We start from the raw sequence: 20,853 nt of genomic DNA, 5'->3' as shown, positions 1-20,853 counted from the left end.
TGACTTGATTATAAGTCATATCAACACCTTTCTTCTCGAGGACTCTCCAAAGGATATCTCTTGGAACCTTATCGTAAGCTTTTTCTAAATCAATAAAAATCAAATGTAGATTCTCCTTATTATCTCTGAACTTCTCCATCAAACCTCTCAATAAATGTATAGCTTCCATAGTAGACCTGCCAGGCATAAATCCAAATTGATTATGAGAAATTTTCGTGATGCATCTTAACCTATGTTCAATTACCCTCTCCCATAATTTTAAAGTATGACACATCAACTTAATTCCTCTATAATTTGCACACTCTTGTGCATCCCCTTTATTCTTAAAAATGGGGATCAAAATACTCTTCCTCCACTCCTCAGGCATCTTTTTAGTTTTTAAAATAATATTAAAGAGTTTAGTAAGCCAAGAAACTCCCAAATCTCCCAAATATTTCCACACTTCAATTGGGATATCATCAGGTCCTACAGACTTTCCACTCTTGGTTTTCTTTAAAGCCTCCTCAACTTCTTTTTTGCTAATGCGACGGTAAAAATGAAACGTTTTATTATTATTTACGATATTAAAATCACTAAGTTCGATCGTATTTTCAGAAACTTCATTAAAAAGTTTATCAAAGTAACTCACCCACCTATGTTGAATATCTTTTTCTAAGAAAAGTACTTTTTGATTTTCATCTTTAATACACTTTACTTGAGTTAAATCTTTACTTTTCTTTTCTCTTTGTTTGGCTAGCTAACACTTTACAATAATAACAATAATATATAAAACAATTAAAACATCAATTCATAATATTTTGAGGATTCTCTTAAAATTTTAAAATATAAACAAAATAACTAAAACACATAACAAAGTACAAGGTATAAACAAAATAACTAAAACATATAACAAAGTATAGGGCGAAATTAACACTGCAATTTTCAAATCTAAACATCAAAATTTCAACTAATATTTGTCTTATTTGAAAATTTAATATCGTTCCCCGACAACGACACAAAAAATTTGATCCATTCATGATGTTGTAAAGCATGGGATAACATGCAAGTATACATGTTAATCAAATAATATATGTATTTAGAATCTGATTATCATTCTCACAAGGAACTTTATTAATTTTCAAATAAGTCAAAGTATTAGATTACTGACCTCAAGTCTAGTTCAAAATGGTGAAAGTTTTGGAAATGTCAAACTCCTAATTTTGTAAATGTAAATCTACGAAGGTTTTGTTCTCTAATATGAACATCATGCTTATTTGATATAAATCATGTGAATCATCAATATTCTCTCAATAAATCTTCCAAATTTGATGTTGACAATAAGGGAGAACTACTCATTGTTCTATTCCTAGCATAATATGCATTAAGAGTCTCATTTTATGCTTAAATTTTGCTTAACCATGCATAATCTTCCAGGAATTCTCTTTCTCTTATGTGGTTATAATTTTCCTAATGACAATATTTTTATTCGATCAAGTGATTGGGTGTTACTTTTTTTTTTTTACTACGGTCAATAGTCCTAGATCACAAGGGTTTTTATTTTTCAAGTGATCAATTTGAAATTAAATTAAATTTGAAAATTTAACACACTAACATGTAATTACATTCCAAATTATATTTGAAAAATCTCATTTATTGAATAACAATCATCACACTAATAAATCAAATTAGCATAAATCTTTTAGTTCCTAAACATGTGGAAAGAATACAAAGCAAATTTCATTGAAATAAATTAAAATTTACACAAATGAAAAACGTTCAAATCTGATATGAGTTTCTTTTTGCTCCACCATAGTCCTTCCTCAACAATGAAATCACACTTCTATTCACTCTCATTCAATACAAGTAAATCTCACACACACTCTTACACACATATACCTACTATCTTTTCCTTTATTGTGTTCAAGTTTTTTAAAAGGTTGAATCATCTCCCGAATGAAAATGTAGTGAATTTAACCCTTTGGATTGCTCGAACTGCCAAAAATCATCTTAAGTCGGTGGGGAACACTGAGACATTGACCCTATGGCGTCGGAGCGCTGGATGCAGCTGCAGCGGCGCTGGGTTTCGTGGCCCTGAATCTTCAAATTAGGGCATCAGACGCTAAGGTGTTGGGTAGGGTGGCATTGGGGCACAAAAGACAAGCGTGGCGATACTATTGAGCTGGCACTGAGATGTTGTCCTCTCTATTTCACCGCATGAAAGGAATCTTCACCAGCGCCTAAGCGCTAAACTGGGGTGCCAGGTACTTAACATGGCTTAACTAATTTGTTGCTCCCAAGTGGTCAAGTTTTGGATTTAGACCTGTATCTTAAAATGTGTGATATATGTATATGTGAATTATGCTTTTTTATATATCATTTTCATGCTTTTGTAGAATATATATATATATTCTACAAAAGCATGAAAATGATATATAAAAAAGTATAATTCACATATACATATATCACACATTTTTTACACATCAACTGTCAACCCAAATTCACACCCATGAGATGGAGTTAATCTTAATCATTCCTTATTCCATAAACTACCGCACAACTTAAATTGGAGCCAAGGGACTTAATAATTTTATTAATTCTAAAGATATTGCTGTATTTATCAACTCTTTGATTTTATTTAGTGCAATTTGCACTCAAATATATCAATAATAATTATATAAAAAAGTTGCTTCTTTCTCTTGCATCATTCTATTTGTTTATCATTGACTTCATAAACATGTATATTGTTTTGTTTTTTCGTAGATATGTTTTGTTCATTTTTTAATGATTAATAATATTTTTAATATTTACATATTCGTTTCTCTGTTGAATAATGTTTATGCAAAAGTTTCTCGATAACTGAACTAACTAAATTTTCACGTGTTAAACTCTATTAATAAGCATGATTAATTTGATTTTTGATGTCTATTCATCAATATCATAGTTCTTTGCCTTTTCTTAATTATTTGGGTTGCCTTTTTGAAATCATTTATTTATTCATTATTTTTGGGTGATAACGAAGGTGTTAAAATTATTCCACGCAACTATTTTGGGAAACTTCTATTTATGTTTATTTGGTATTCTACTTTTTTGATTCTTTGACATCGATTTTGTCTACCTGTTATTTGTGCATTTTCTATCATTCACCGTACATATGCAAGCTGCCTCGATTTTTTATTTAAAAATTTATTTTCAATAGATATTATTACCATTACATTCATTCCTTTAATATCATTATTTCTAAATTTATTTGTCTTAATATTTGACCCATTTATTTTGATTTATTTTATTTTATTTTTGCATGCATAACTTGACTATCAATAACTTTTGTTGTGTAGATTAAATTATTTGATAGATCCAGCTTATTTACGGTTCTATAAAATTTTTATTTGTGATATTTTCTTGTACTACATGATACTTCTGAGGCACTTCTTTCTTTTAATCACTTCTAACCCCATGGCTTTAATTCTAGAAGTTATTTCCTCATATAAGTTCTTATTTTATGTACAGTATCTAAGATACTTAGTATAATCAAACATATAAATCACTTTTTTTTATAATATTGGTTGATAATAATTAATATCAAATGTATTAAAATTGCATGTAATGTATGCCCGCTAGGATTGGGAACTCTATGGTTAGTTCACAGTTATTTCTAATATTAGTAATGAATCACCATGTATATCCTCTGATTTTTTAACATATTTTTTACACTAATTTTTTTCAATGTCCACCAATCAATCTTTATGGTACTTGATCATATTTTTTTAATATCTACAAAAAAAAATCTATATTTACATACTATATTCTTCCATTAATCTTCTCAGCAAAAAAGGTGTCTTCGTAGTGGAGCTTTGTGACATAAAATCGGATTGTTTCTACCATTATAAATCTTCTATGTATATGTTCTATACTCTTTAAATTTATTATATGACTCATTAGGTTAATTCCCTTGTAAACAATATTGAGCATCTCTTTTGCTTTGGAATATTTCTACAGTGTTTTGCTTTAATAGCAAACACAAATCCAATTTAACAACGCTGCTTTCTTTTATATTTTACTATCATTTTGAAGGGGATACTTTTTTCCTTTGTTATTCACGTTAAACGAGGAGTACTGCTGAAAGTTCTTATGATTTAACTTTCTTTGATTTTCACTATGTCATTGTTTTGGTGCTGACAGTCCCTGATCAGATAACTGTTCTATGCTGCAAACAACCTTTTAAATTGCTTTGAACGATGGATAAGTTATTGGAATTTGGTAGAAAAGCTTGGTTCGTTGTTAGAGTTATTTCTGGATATGAGGAAAGAAAAATTAGGTCCTACAGGCTGCAGCTTCAAAGACGCATTGAACAGGTTCTTAATTCTGCATTTTTGCTTTATATAAAAGAATTATTGCTATTTTCTAAAGTTTCTATTTTTTTTTTCACTTATAACTATGTCTCACCATGCGATATTTTTAAGCATCGGGCCTATTGTGTGATAGAAAAGTACCATTTTGATTGAGAAAATTTTATAAGATGGTGGTGAGACCTGTAATGCTCTATGACTCAGAATTGTGGTCTTTAAAAGAGAAGCATAAAACAAAGTTATGTGCTGCGCTGAGATGAGAATGCTTAGGTGGATGAGTGGCTTGACAATTTGAGACAAAATGCGACACATAACTTTGATATTATATATTTAGATTTAACTTATGTTCGGAAAGACAGATAGACCTAAAAAGATTTGGACATATTATATAAAAAATGATCTTAATCTATTAGAATTAAATGAAAATATGACACTCAATAGGACATAATAGAGAAAAAAGATTCATGTAGCCGACACCACTTAGTGGGACAAAAGCTTAGTGCTGTTGTATTTGAAGTCCCACGCCATTGCAACAAGTGCTCCTGATGCCACTTTATTGTACTTCTGTATGATTTTTTTTTTGGTATCAGGGCAGAACAAATGAAAAAACAATGTCACACTAATTCATTTTTTATTTAGGGCATTTCAGGATCTATGATTTATAGTGAAGATCAATCATGAGATACGCAAAATCGTGGAATATGCATATAAAATTTTGTATTCCTCAAACACTTAATTTTAATTACTATTCTTAACTTCCGTTGATAACTAACTACAATGAGAATCAAGTCAGATAGTTATAATCCTTGATGATGAAAATGCTTGAAAATTCTTAATCAAGAAAACATTCTTCTTGAAATTAAGTTGTATCAAAATTTAATAAAACCATTTATATAACCAATCCGAAAACATAATTTAGAGCATTGAATAAAAATAGATGAAAAAAAGTCACCAAAGCCATAGAATCTAGCCTCACTCTTATACAATTAGTTAGCCTTTCCTTAAAAACTTCAAGTTTATTAAGAGTTCACTTCTGGAAGTAGAGGAATATCATGTCCAATTAGTAGGTTATTTAGAATTCAAATTGATTGAGTTTATATATGTTCAAGACTTTTAATTATAATCCTAAAGCTTATTCGAAAAAATCCCCTTATTCAACCCTTAAGAAAAGAAAAAGGATCAAACAAATGCAAAAATCTGTTGATGACTTGGCATCTGGATCCAGTAAGTCAAATTGTAGGGAGGAGAAAGTTATCAATTGTGGTGGTGGATTATTGGAAGTGGTGGCGAAGCCGCAAGGGGATTCTGTCCTTCGATAATCGCAAAATGCTTTATCCAACATGACAGAAAATCATTGAAGTGAAGGGTTCCAATTTTCATCACATAAATTGGAAGCCACAAGTAACACCCATCTATAAGTTGACTAAGAGGAGGATCACAAAGTAGTGCTAGGGAAGTGGACATCAAATTGAATAGAGGTATAAATGAGTTGAACATGAACATGCTAGGGATTTTTTTGGTTCAGTTCATTTCTAAGCAAATTGAACACAAATGCGCTAATTAATCTTGGTTGAACACAAACAACAAGGTTAGTTGATAACTGTAAAATGTATCAATAATTTTCTCATTAATGGCTTTGATTGCTGGAAAATAATTTTGTGATTCAGTAAATTATATTTTTCTTAAAGATTCAGAAAATTGAAAATATATGTTATTCATGATCATTGAAATTTATTTTATGTTTTTAATAATAAAAATGTTTTGAGTTAATGAAATTTATTTATTTTTTGACCTCACTATGGGTCCGTTTGGGGCAGCTTATTTGGTGCGGTGGCGTTATGAAAATATACCTGGACTATTTGGGTAAACTGCATTTTGATAGTTTATGCGTTTTGAAAACGCTGAAAGCAGTTTTTTCACATTGCACCTATCTAGGTGCGGTGGCTGCTTTCTGACAGCGGCCAAACTTTTGAAAAAAAATAAAAATTTCTAATAGTCACTACACGTAGTTTATCTGCAGATTATTTTTAATCTGCTTATCAGCAGATTATTTAATAAGCTGCAGCTACCCCAAACAGACCCTATATCCCATATCGGAATCGACCACTGTGGTTGAGATAATGGGGGAGGATGAAAAGTCGAAAATCTATTATGCGTGATAGAAAGTCTGCTAGGAGTTTGCACACACTCTAATTTAGAATAGTGAATATATCTTATATATTAAAAAATTCTTATACAAATAAAAAAGAATATAAAAAAAATCTTTTTAAAAAATCTTTCATTTTTTTATAGAATGGCGGGCATCCTTTTATTTCCTGGGTTTGTTAAGGGGGCAGACGTCTTTGAAGCTCTTATTAAGAGTATCTAACAACACTCGATATCATTCTAGGCCTTAGAAGGTGTTTATGAAACAAATCTAGTGGGGTTGGGTTTGTAGAATAGTGAGGGAATGATAATACTCAACTTCGACGACATTTGGATTGAGATATGCAGTTCGACAGTAGTCCCCGCTGAAACAATAAAGGAAATTCTGAAACAATGAGGTACGAAAGACAAGGAAATTCACCCTGTGTTCCTGCACAAGCTACAGACACACCACTTGCAAAAGAGTGATAATACAACATTCCTTAAGGTAGAATACATAGATTAAAATCTCCAAAATATTCAAACGAAAGCTAGCGTACAAAAAATAGCCAAATACATAAATAGTCTAATAATAGAAAGGGGCCTTAATTAGAATGAACGAAATATGAAGACAAATAAAAAAAGGAAACAATCACGCAAAAGCTGAATCGGAACATAATCATGTATTGCGACTCATTTGCTATCGCGAGACCTTCCAAATTCTGCAGAATCACGAAATTCTTGCGATCGTGAATCTTGATCTCGTGGTACTGGAATCCTGTAGTTTTTCAAAAAGCTCCGGCATCATTTTCCCCAACAAAGAAAGGCTTCTCTAGAAGAATATGGATCCCCATGCTCGATATTCATTCCCAAAAAAACACTTACAGAGCTTTCCCAGATAGAAATTCACCAGACCATCTATCTGGGAATGTGTTGTTGAATTGAATTGGAATAACTTTGTTCTCAGGTTACCCCAAAATTTCTTCTCCAAATAGCTCAAAAACTTCTTATCTTCATCTAAGGTGATGATATGCCGGACCTCTCTCAGTAGTGGCAACCTAGGAGGTAGATTGTAGGTCAGACATTCTTGGAATCCACTTAGTTGAGACTCCCGTGTGTCTGGTATTATGACCTTGAACTCACCTTCATCTAGGACAACCAATTGATGCGCGTGGTCTTCATTATGCTCAGATGCGAGAAATAGCTAGTCGGCAGAATCAGTCGACAGAAAGGGGCCGGTCTAGGTCACTGTTGGAACTGGCGGCTTCCCTAGGGGGCCTTTCTTACGTGATCTCCTCCATTCTATTCCTTTCTTTTTTTTCAACATGTAAGAGTTTATAAATCACTGTTTTCTGGTTATATGGTTCAATTTTATCTTGTTTCTGATTTCAATTCTTAGCAAACAGTCGTCGACATCCTGTTTTCCTTGTCTCCGGCTGTATCTGACGGGTAGGGTGGTGCTCCGGCTGTATCCCCTTCCCCCAATGGTGATTATCCTCTCCAACTTCTACTTCCACCCTACCCCCTTGCCGCCGATTGCTAATCCATCATTTAAAGAGAATTTATGAACTACTATTTTTTGCTATGATCAAATTTGAACATATAAGATACCTATGTTTGTGTGTGTTTAGAAGATGTTAAATGAGATGATAAAATGATTTTTTAAAGAATATTAATTAATAGTTGAATAGTTTTAACTGGTTAATTTTAATATTTCTCCAATCCTAAAGCTCTGTAGAGTTATTTATTGTCTTTGGTCTATACATGACAAATATTGTTCTTTTTGTTCTATGTTTTTATATTTTGGCCATTTAGACTTTTTTTCAGTTGTAATACTTAGATGAAAATGGTTGAGCTAATCCCCTTATTTGTTCAAGCAAATTCAACTCCAGGATCGACTAAGTATTATTTTTTTGAAGAATTTCTTAGCTTATTCAACTAAGGATGCCTAAGTTTGCTCCTATTCAATATAGGAGTCTAGTTCTTAACCTCTAGAATTATCTAGAATTATAATTATATTGAGTTTGTTTAAATTAAAATGTTTATCATGTTTTTAAGTTGATTTAAATGTTATGTCTCACATTTATAAGATATTATCATGCTATGTAATCTTAAAAATTCTAATGAAAATTTTATAAAATTTAAAATACAATGTAATAGCAAGACATTTATATGAGTACATCAATAGTAATTGCCTAGAATTGTAAAATTACAAGAAAAATACAAAAGGATGGAACAAGAAAAACAACAAAGTAGAACAAACTACTCATTTGAATTGCCTTGCTTAGAACTTGGTGAAAAGATGAGAATGACAATAGTTTTTTATGAACTATTCTGGTAAATAGGATTTGAGATTTTCTATTTATCAAAAGATTTTCGCTCATAACATTCCCATGAGAATCCTCTCCATGTTGAATGTAATGCTCAACATTTCTCCACCAATAGGTGTAAAAGGGGGAACATTTCAGATTGTCAATTTTAGTTCCAATGTATCATTAACCAATGTTGAAGTGATCATTTTAGAAGTGCTGGTAGGTTCGTGCATAATAGTCTTAATATCACGGGGAAAGCCAATATGATCCAAATTGAATATAAATCTGACATTATGATTTGATAGGATTCTCCGTAGAAATTAGGGCAAAATAAATATTTTATTTCTCCAAAGCAAATAATACAATCACTAACATAAAACATAAATGATAACATCTATAGTTCGAGAGGTAGGCGATTGTTACGTTGGTGCCTAGGCCTAGCCTAAGCGCAATTTAGTCTTGTGTTATTTATTTTTATTTAGTATAAATTGGGCTAACATGTTTAGGGTTAGGGTTGTGCATGATATTGTTGTCTTGGAGTCTTAATTTTAGTGTTTGAGAGAGATTTCCTACCTCTTGAATAATAGGATTTTGGAAAAATCGCCTACCTCTTGAATTGTAGGTGCTTATCTTTTGTATTCATGTAATTTGATCATGTTCTACTGTTTTGATTTGACGTTACCGAAGAAAAATATTGATTTGTCGTAATTTTTTAGGAAAATTATGTCGATTTTTGTGCTTGTTTATATCAAAGTGGTATCAGAGCTATTTATTCGTGAGGAGTCAATAACTAGATTGCTGGATGCAGAAGTCTGTAGCCTTTGGCACTGAACCTCGCCATACAGTTGTGATTAGAGCTAACCATGAACAATAACAAATTGTGGTGTGCAGATAGCCGTGGTAGAGTCACGCGCTTTTTGGGAAGAGGCGAATCTTGCAATACTGTTGTAGCTACCTGGGAAGTCTCGCGATACAATCACGATCTGATTGCGCCAGGAAAGCCTAGCGGCATGCCAGACTCTTTCGTGACTGAATTTCGCGATTGTAACTAGTGGTAAAGCATCGCCAGATTGTATTCTTCGTGATCGAAGCTTTGCGATATGATCACAGTCGGAGCAAGCGGGGAAGCAATGCGATAAGTGATAGTTGGGATGTAAAAGGGATTTTTTCGTAGATTCATCTCCTTAGTACCGACTCGAAACAAAATCAATCAGAGCTAGCCGGGAAGGCTCTGACGGGATCAGAAATGTCCTAATGGTGATCTGAAAAGTCAGTGATTGGATTTGGAAACAGGCATGCCCTAGTGATCTATCTTCTCGTAATCTGGGAAGTCGACGACAGAATTGTGTAAACACTCCTATCGAGTTTCAAGCTAGCTGGAGGCTTATGACGGGATGATGAGGTACAGAGTTTTGAATTTTATGATCAAAAATTTTTCTAGGAATAATAACAGCCAAGAAAATATATGATTTGGAGAAAAAAATTAAGGATGCAAGGCAACTTAAATCCGAGATGTAGGAAAAGTTCTCTACCATAGAAGGAAAGTTTTCATCCATAGACGATAGATTTTCTTCCATGAAAATTTCATTTGGGAGCTTGGAGGAGATGATGAGGAAGCTTATTGAAATGCAATACAAGATCTGGACATCAACTCAATTTACAAACCCTAATCAATGATTGACTGGAGATTCAACGGCAAGATCGAAATAGAAAGAGATCAAAAGTGAGGAACATTAGGAGAGCATTCATCATCAAGGCCTTCCTAGGACTCAGATGTGGGTTGGATTAGAGATTTTTTATAGAGGTTGTTGGGTCAAAACATAAAAGGGTTTTTGTAAGGGGTTGGGAGGAGCAGTTTGTAGGCATTGTGTGAAATGGATGTGATGAACTGAAGTAGGTGAGATTGAATGAATTAAACGGAAGTTGATTTGAGCAGCAACATGTGGAAGGAATTGCACAAGTGACAATTGACGGTGACAATTCAGGGCTAAAAATCACTTCGAAGAATTTTGGGCTGGAACAGGGAATAATGGTGAGTGAGACCCCAGCGGAGGGTTACTTCCAACTGCCGCGGTGGCCTTTGTTGTGCATGCTTCTTCTCTAGAAAGAAGATGGATGGGGGTTGGTCTTTCTAGAAGCAACACTTGAAAATTTTTCATTTTAGTGATCGGTGAGTTATTTGACGAGTTGTATGAGACTGTGGTGTTCTCCAAGATTTATTTAAAGATTGGGCATCAACAGAGTTTGAGGCAGTCGAAAGTTGTGCACAAAACTACATTGCGGACTCTTGCGGGTCACTCTAATTTTCTTCTTACACGGAAATTATTCCTTGATGATAACATCACGTGGGAGCCATACTACCAAATCCAAAAAATATTTTCTCTATTTTGAGGACAAGGTATTTTTTTGGGAGAGGAGTATTGTTACGTCGGTAGCTTGGCCTAGCTCAAGAGTAATTTTGTTATATATTAACCTAAGGGCAATTTAGTCTTTTGTTTTTTATTTTTATTTAGTTTAAATATGGCTAGCATGTTTAGGGATAGGGTTATGCGTTTAGGATTTGTGAGAGATTTTCTACCTCTCAAATTGTATGATTTGGGAGAGATCGACTATTAGTGCTTATTTTTTGTATTTGTGTAAGTTAATTTCGTTGTATTATTTTGATTTGACATTATTGAAGAAAGTATTAGTTTGCCCTAATTTCTCTTAAAAATCGTGTCTATTTCTACGTCGGATCGTATCAACGTTCTCTACCAATTCTTACATTTCTACACGTAGGAATCTTTCCCAAAGCTTAAATCTATGACTCACATCATTAATCTCATGCATAACCATAACCGTAAACTTATTACTCTTATTTATACTAAATAGTAATAAATGAAAAAAATATTAAATTGCCAATAGGAACACATAAAACAAACTTGTCCTTAGGTTAGACATTGACGTAACAATACTCCCCTCCCAAAAGACACCTTATTTTCAAGGTGGGAAATAGTGATTCACTCCTCAACTACAACTATCTGGTTGCTTACTCTGTCTCTTCATCACACACTGTGAGACCCTGTAATGTTAATCCTTAAAACGGCGTCCTAAGGGAAAGCTTTTCATCACATCAAAAACATAATCCCTTGTCTCGCTTCTCTTAAATCTCTGTCCCTGTAAGACTCTTGAGGGTCTCTCTCGGTCGTGACCCTTGAGCTTTTTGTATCGTTGTGGTTGTAGCAGAGTGATATGGTGCTCCACCTGTGCTGCTCCTGTTAATATGTTCCATTGCATTTTTATCTTTAACCAACTATGCTAATTCCATGTTACCCCCAATCCATGCGATCTCTATAGATGAAGTGACGCTCAAATATTGGCTTCTTTATGAAGTTTCCTTCTAACACTTCTTTTTATATCCCTCTCAAATGACCGAATAACATTTCAAATTTCTCTCTATACTCCATGAAAAATACTTCATGGAATAATAAAAAAAATTGCTATTGTAAATCCCCTTCCTATGTGGTTCTGAAGCAGTCCACCATTAGGTCCTTGAATTCTTCCTATGGTTGATGTTATTCTTTCCATTGATACCTTGCTAGAGCCTTTCTTTCTAATGCCCCCATTTTTTTTCTTCGTCAGCCCATTAACAACAAAGTATTTCTTTACATGATAAATCGAACCATAGGCATCATCTCCTTCAAAAATCGACTTCTTCAGCTTCCTAATGCATGAGTCTTCTTCTCGATTTGTGATCAAAATTCATTCCATCCATAAAGCGGGAGTTGGGTTCTCTTCCCCGACCCTGTTGATTTATTTTCTTCCAAAGTTCTTGCTTGCCAGTCCTAATAGGCTCGAGAATTTTCTTCCACTTGAAAAGCTATTTTAACAAAAAGCAATCACGTCGGATGCAACCCTCGACCAAGATCTCACCTAGCTTGGTTCCCTATTTCGAGCTGAATTCTTTCAAAACTATTTTCTCTAGCCTTGAATTGCATGCCGCCACATTCTGCATGCTGACTCTCGTTTCGGCTGTGGGATGTCGCGTTGTTTATTTCCAAGTGTTGAGCTCGAGTCTGCTTCTAATTCCTCTTGATCCCACTATAGGCGAGGGCGGGTTTGCGTGGAACTTTGCGAACTTCTTTATCATTTTTTTAGTGTTGTGAACCTCCCCTCCAACCTCTCCTCTATGGCCTAGAAATGCTCATCCATTTCAGGTCTGATTTGACTCATCTCTTCCTCCAATTTATTCTCATAATCATTTATTTTCTTAGCCGCCATTAGTTCAGAACTCCTTTACGTTGAAATCGAGAAGTTTTGGAATTTTTGTACTCGATTTTGGAGTGCACATAACTCTAGATGTCACGATTCCTGGATTCCTTTATGCAGTTTGGTAGAGGACTATTGCAAGCCATGCGGAACTTCAGAAACATCGATCTGAATTTCTGTATGTGGGTCTGACGCGAGAAATCTTTTTTTCTTGGCTCTTGCAATTAGGATTTTAGTCGGTTGCAAATCCCAATTGCGAGTTTTTGCCATAAGTGGTGCGAAAATCTTTTACGCCATGATCCTGATCGTGTTACTTGATCAAGAACGATGCGGAACTTATTTTGCCGCGAACTGTTACATGTACGCTGCAATCTCATGCATTGGTTTCCCTTGTGATTGTGGCATCGAAGTTTGGTCCTGAAGGAGCACTGAAGCACTACAGTTTCGTTGCAACCTTCTAGGCTACCTCTAATTGCGTTGTCTCATCAAATTAGGCTGTCATGATCTTGTCTATTCGCGGCTCTGGGCATCGTGATCCAGTCTTTCTTTCCCAGCTAGGTCCAAAAAGACATTATCACGATATTAGATCACACAACGACACAAACTTTCCTAGTACTTGCCTCAATTTGTATCGCGATAGTTTTGACAAGCAAAGATGCAATCTCGGGTGGCTTTCAAGTAAAAGGAGACGCTATCCCATCGGCTTCCCACAGAAATTGCACTGTGAAGGATTGATGCTCTGATACCATATTAATATGATTCGCCGTAGAAATTAGGGTATTTCTCCAAAGCAAACAATATAACCACAAGCATATAAAATAAAGGTAAACACCTACAATTTCAAGCATATAAAATAAAGGATAAACACCTACAATTTGAGAGGTAGGCGGTCTCTCCCAATTCCTACAATTCAAAGGTAGGAAATCTATCCTAGGCCTTATACTTAAGTCTTGCAATAATAATCTCATTCAAAACCCTAACCCTGAACATAGTAATTCTATTTATACTAAATAATTATAAATGACAAAAGACAAAATTTCCCATTAAGCTAGCACCGGCGTAACAGATGTTTAAGCACATCAATTGTGGAATTATGAGCGGTCCGGACATTAAATGTTCCTCTAGCACTGAAGTGTTCGAGTTTCTAAGATCTGGATGTGCTTTGAAGTACTCATAAAAAATGTCTCCAAAGATTTCACAAAAATGAGTGATATGTGTTGTTTGGGTGGTGTCCTTTTTTTTTACAATTGCCCATTGGACTTTGAGCCAATCTTTACCTATTTTTCATTGGCAAAGTAATGCCTATTTCAACAAATACCTTGGCTACAAATGCCTCAGAAGACAAGCAGTTGTAGCATCCAATTGCAAGGGCTTGCCAAAGTTAGAACCCATTGAATGTAATGTAGATTGGTTGAGTTATGTAATTGAAGCTGATGAAAGTTTACTCATGCATCTATGGTGGATGGTTTCGCAGATGCACGAAATGTGTGACCATTTAAGCATATGCATTGAAAGCCACAATCTTTGTGTGTACGTCCAGAGAAGGTGTGATGAAAATCATTAATCCCAACGGAATACTTACCAACCAAGTGAATATCTATTAGGAATTTGCAATTGACTCGATGTTTTAATAGTCCTATGAAATCTGCTACAATACATCAAGAAAATGGTCGAGCTAACTCAGCTATATTTTGTGCAGAGAACATCAGTTCAGTGTTTACTTGAAATAATGAAGTTATTTTTGATTCAATGGAGCAGATATGCTGAAAGTTAATAGGAAATTGGACAAAAGAAGTTGCATGCAATTCCGTGCTTGAAGAACCACCCACAACGTTTTCAAAATAATGATAATAGAGTGTGATGGGAGGCATAGGATCAAATGAAATGTTAGTGGCCAAAAAGCTTCTGAGGTAAGGCAACATCGACATAAGCGTGATGACATAGGTTTTGTAGGAGGAACAATCTTGATCATAAGGACATCCAAGTAGGAAAGTGGCAGAGTGAATCGGCAGAGTGAATCGGGGATTGAGAGGGAGAGCCAACATATATAGCCAGTAATCAACAAGAAAATGAAAGACAAGAAATAAGAGTGAGGGAAGAAAGATGTTCAGAAAAATAGGAAACACTTTGCGAGAGATATATCTAAGACAAAACCCTAGGCTAGTGGTATCCATAAATTACTCAGCGCAATAACCCGACACAAATCCAAACATGAAAATTTGGATTTGGGTTGACTTAATTAACTTTCAGATGAGTGACAATAAAAAAGTATGACCAATTTAATTCTTCAGGTCAGGTTTTGGCTGACTCACCAATCTTATTCTGACCCACCAACTTATGTATTAGTTCACATTTCATTTATATACTTGCTTATAGTTATATTAAATTACTTGGGTTGAATTTGGGTCAATTATGTTAGAGGCTGGTTGTTCAAGTTAGACTTTTTGACTCATTAAATAAATTGACCATGCTCTAGTTGCACCCAAATTTGACCCATTAACTCGAATTGACATTCTATATCCTTGGTGGCCCATTCAGAGTCACTCCCCATCATTAGCACTTGAGCTTTAGTGATAGCAACAAAAGGAGTAGGTGACACACGTTTAGGGCATCACACATGCTAAACATGAGCACATGAGTTTAAGCGACAGTGGAGATAGGTTCACGAGATTCAAGGATTGGGAGAATGAGCACAGTGAAGCACAACACAGGTGGCTAGGTTATTGCGTATGTGAAGCATTGGTGCGAAGCCCCACTCTTGACTGGATAGAAATCTAGAAGCTATAGTCTCAAGTTTGTTCTAATTCATTGAATAATATAATCCATCTTCAGGTTTGAGGTTTCTAGTGCATTTCTATTTTGAGAGAGAGTTTTTCAAAATGTACGCACAATTTTGTGGGGCAAAAACTCTTAATTTTAACAGCTGTTTGTTACTTTCAATAAGAAATATAAATATTAAGAGCAAAATTTGAACGATAAATTGATTAGAAATAAAACTTAAAATTTCTTACTTACATTCTATGAAATCTGGACAAAACCACATTATATCAAACTTAAGCAAAATCAATGACATAATCATTACATTAGCAAAGCATGGAATACTGAATAAAAATTACACTTGATTTGAAAATGCTCTCTACATATAAGACAAGCTCTAGTGTATTAATACATAACTATGTTGAGATGAAGAGGTTATGGATTTGAGAAATGTAGAACATATAATAGTGTGATGGTTTTGTTGTTGGTTGGAGACAGGTTTGCATCATATCTAAAAAAGAATGTACAATCATCAGGTTCTTTTAATCTTGCCGGGTATGTGCTCTTTAGTTATTCTAATGACCTTATGGTTTGTAAGAGTTCTTTGGTTATCTTGAAAGCCAATAGAGTTGATGGACTCTTCATATACAAAGTGTAACAATGAGTGGTGATGTGTTGGATTCAATGATTTCAGTGATGCGTCACAATTTGGTGAAGAAAAGTTAGCTTTTAGGATATTAGCAAATGGAAAGTGGTGTCTGTTTCGAGTTTTTGGAGAGCTGGTAAGAAATTATGGTTTTCTTTTGCTATCTTGATTCCTGAGTTAGAAAGGGAAGGATCTCCATGTGTGCAACAGTAACGTGCACCTTTTTGGAAGTTTTGAACAATAAGAATAATTTCTTTTGCCTTAATGGTTGAAGAAGAAAGTTCCCAGTAATCGGTAATTTCTATTTAATATTTAACTATTTCAAAGCGGCATGTTAATTTTTATTTTTTAAAAATGTATGAAGTAAAATTTCTTTATGCATCTTTGTTGAAGCTTAGTTTATTCTTTGACATAAACGCAGTTGTGGATGCATGTGGATCTTAGTGAACTGCATAATTTTTGCTGTTTTTATTGTGTTTCATCTCTTTTATCATTACTTTATGGTCTATCATATTTGATTCCGAGGCTGATGCTTTTGTAATTTAAGCTAAATGGTCTCTCTTTTCTGAATATAAACTACCATTAAGTTACAACGAGAGGAAATCCTTAAAGAACCCCAAAAGACATTGTCCAACCTTGTAGAAAATCATTGAAGCTGTTAAGGAAGCCACAAGACTCAGTTGTAGGAGGAGGTCGCAGGTAACACCAAATTAAAAGTCATTGAATGGAGCTAAGAACTACAAATTTAGCCTCAAAGGTATTCACCATAGGAAGAGGGCTTCAAATAGAATGTTGTCGGAGGCAAAGCCATTAATCATAGGAGGGATCTGTGAAAGCCACTAATAGAGGTAAATTACAAAGAACAAATAATATAGAATGCTACGCTTCAATTTGTTTCTTTATTATAAACAAATTTGGCTATAACTTGAATTTCAAGAGACACCTTTAGAGAAGTTTTCAGTAATCTCATTGCACTATTTTAGCAAATTAATTTGAACTAATTTTATAGGCTATAACTAAATAATAGTGATAATAATATTTATAGTAATAAGCTTTTTCTGGAATCTTACAATAGAATGTATTTATATGTTATTATACTGAGATGATAATAATAAAGGAAAATGTCCTTAATGATGCTTTTTAAACATCCCCAAATCTCATATTATTGCAGAAGAGTCGTGGTAGCTGAAGCCTCAAAATTATTTCGAACTTGGCTTGAACCAATCTCTCTTTTGTCGTAGAGGTTGGGGCTCCACATTCTCTTCAAATCCCTCCTTATTCATACGAGCCTCCTGTTTGCCCTCCGTTTGTTTCCTAAAGAAACTTTATTTTGTGCTGTCTAGATTGGAGAGAAGCTCCGTGCAATCTCACTTATGCGCCTCCTCCATTCCTATTTTAATCTCTGCTATAGAAAGAAAGCGATTTTCCATGCTCAGAAAATAATCTATTTTAGTAAAAAATAAATTTGAATTGATCTTTAAGCTAAATCAAATCTTTTTAAAATTCCTAACTATGGATTTCCAACTTGCTAGCTCTTACGAAAACAAACGTTCCAATTCTAACCCTGTTTTAGAAAAAAGCACTTTTTCCACTCTCAGCTTAGGTGGCAGTTCAAGGAATGCTGGGGCACCGTACCAAAGCCACTGTGTGCCCCATACAAGGCTATGATTTTGGAGTGATTAATGAATAAAGTAGAATCATATTAGATTTTGCTTTAGTTTATGATTTTGTTATTGTAAATACTTTATTTAAGAAAAAAGATGACCATATTATTACTTATAAGATTAGATCTAATAAAACACAAATTGATTATTTTCTTATAAGAATTGTAAGGTCATTCTAAGTGAAAATTTATGTGCTCAACTTTAAGTAATTGACATCGATTATTAGTTCTGGATTTTAAGTTGAGGATTGTAAGATAAAAAATATAATGAAACATTGTCATAGAATAAAATGAAGAGACTTAAAAGACAAATAAAATTACCTTTATGAGATATTTTTATGAAAAAATTATTTTTATGAATAAAATTCAAGATTTCAAGATTTGAGATGTTCATGAAGAAACTAATTTTATGTGGGATAAAGTAACAATCATCATTAAACAATTGACAAAATATATAATTAGAGAATCAAAAGGAAAATTTTTATAAATAAAATTAGTTGGTGATGAAATAATAATGTGCAAGAAAAGATAAAATATAAAAAGTTTTAAAAATTGGTTTCAATGTAAAAGTTAAAGAACTGAAAAAAATATGAAGTGACCCGCAGCGAGTCAAAGAGAACAATTTGTGATGCTAAGAATTCTGCTTTTAGTGATCTTTATAATATATTACTAAGAGTGAAAAAGTATGTATAAACTAGCCAAACAATAAGAAAAGAAAATTAAAGATTTAATTCAAGTAAAGTGTATTAATGATGAAAATCTAAATATTTTTCTTAGAGGAAAATATTCAACATAGGCGGGTGAGCTATTTTGATAATATTTTTCAATAAAATTTCTAAAAATGCAATTATCATTAGTGATCTTAGTTTTGTTAATAATAATAAAGTTTTTTATTTTTATTGTCGCTTTAGTATAAAGCAACTTGGAGGGGCTTGAAAAAAAAATAAAAGGTGGAAAATCAGTAGGACCTGATGATATCCCAATTGAAGTATGAAATTTTCTAGGAGTTTTGGGATTTTCTTGGCTTAACCCTTCATTATCATTTAAAAAACTAAAAGATGCCTGAGGAGTGGAAGAAGATTATTTTGGTCCTATTTTTAAGAATAAAGTGGATGCACAAAAGTGTGCATATTATAGAGGAATTAAGTTAATTTGGCATACTTCAAAATTGTGGGAGAGTGTAATTGACCATAGGTTAAGACGTGATACAAATATTTCTCATAATTTGTTTGGATTTATGTCGAACAAGGCTACGATGGAAGTTATATATTTATTGAGAAGTTTGATGGAGAAGTACAAAAAGAGTTTGGAGGATCTGCACATGATTTTTATTGATTTAGAAAAACCAAGGATAACGTTCTAACATAAGTTCTTTCGAGAGTTCTAGAAAAGAAATGTATTGATATGACTTGTATTCAAGTCATTAAAGATATGTATATTAGAGCTGTTATTTGTGTTTGAACAAAAGGAGGTTTGACCAAGTATTTTCTTATTTCAGTTGGATTACATCAGGGCTCGACTTTAAGCCTATATCATTTTGCTTTAGTTATGGAGGCTCTTATTGGACATTTACAGCAGAATGTACCTTGGTGCATGTTTTTCATGGATGATATCTTTTTTGTGGATAAAACTAGAGAAAGAGTTCAGAAAAATACTTGAATTATGGAGGTCTATATTGGATTCTAAAGGTCTTCGTTTGAGTAGATCTAAAACTGAATACATAGAATGTAATTTTAGTAATAGTAGCTCTAGTTTCAGAGTTATAACTATAGGCGATCAAATTATTAAAATATGTGAACGTTTTGGATAACTCGGGTCTATTGTTCGAAGTGATGGCGATATAGATGAGGATGTTATTAGTAGAATTCAGGTTGGTTGGTTTAAGTGGAGAAATATATCAAGCCTATTGAGTGATTGAAAAGTACGTTTAGACTTAATGGAAAATTTATAAGATGGTTTATGACACTGAATGTTGGCCTTTAAAAGAGAAGTATAAAAAAAAATTTTGTTGCTGAGATGAGAATTCTTAAGTGGATGAGTGGCTTGACACTTAGATCCAAAATGCGAAACGAATCTATCTAGTGTAGCTCTAGTGGTAGACAAGATTAGAGAGAATCGTCCTACATGGGTTGGTCACATTAAATGTCAATCATCTGATGCTCCGGTTAGGAGAGTAAATATTTTAGATTCAACTTATGTTAAGAAAGACAGATGTAGACCTTGAAAGACTTGGGCGTATTATATAAAAAATGATCTTAATCTATTAGAATTAAATGAAACACTTGTTGTTGTTGTTGTTTGCCATAGAAATTTTTGTAAGGAATTACTTCACTCCAGTGTTACATCGACATCTTATGATGGATACTTAAGTACAAAGTACCACAATTTTTACTGTAAAAAGAATGTGGACATGCAATTTTTTGCAATAATTTGTGTGAGTAATTCCTTATAGAAATTTTGACTAATTTTGTTCTTATCATTGTATTTGCAGATCAAATTGTGAAATTATTTTTTATTTTCTAACACATTGTCGCCATCAGATCTTATACAAAACTGTTTGTTTGCATGTATTATGATATTAATTTTTATCTGATGTTTCTGCTACAACTTTATCTTTTTTAATTTGTTAAGGCACAAGCAAGAAAGGTTGAGTTGAAAAGACTTCCTGAAAAAGCCATACTGGCCGAGGTCCGTCGCATGGTTGAAGAGATGCAAAACCTGAATCGGCAGCTAGAAGAAACAGTGAGCAACCGTCTAGATTATTCTGAAATTTTATTT

The 20,853-nt window shown here is 33.5% G+C and overlaps 1 protein-coding gene across 4 annotated transcripts in view; it reads left to right on the top strand.

Annotated features, from left to right (window-relative positions):
- Window positions 1-20,853, top strand: part of LOC110026922 — a 43,991-nt gene that overhangs the window by 17,200 nt on the left and 5,938 nt on the right. For 2 of the 4 annotated variants that reach the window (XM_020728132.1, XM_020728134.1), the window contains exons 2-3: window positions 4,159-4,331; window positions 20,707-20,817. In XM_020728132.1, the coding sequence (XP_020583791.1) occupies window positions 4,215-4,331; window positions 20,707-20,817 (228 nt within the window). In that variant the 5' untranslated portion in view covers window positions 4,159-4,214. Of the gene's footprint in view, window positions 1-1,949; window positions 2,241-4,158; window positions 4,332-20,706; window positions 20,818-20,853 lie in introns of those variants that run through there. The other 2 variants (XM_020728133.1, XM_020728135.1) reach the window with 2 other exon arrangements.

Source organism: Phalaenopsis equestris, unplaced genomic scaffold, assembly GCF_001263595.1.
Source record: "Phalaenopsis equestris unplaced genomic scaffold, ASM126359v1 Scaffold000403, whole genome shotgun sequence".
Lineage (NCBI taxonomy): Eukaryota > Viridiplantae > Streptophyta > Magnoliopsida > Asparagales > Orchidaceae > Phalaenopsis > Phalaenopsis equestris.
This window is presented reverse-complemented; position numbering and strand designations above follow the sequence as displayed.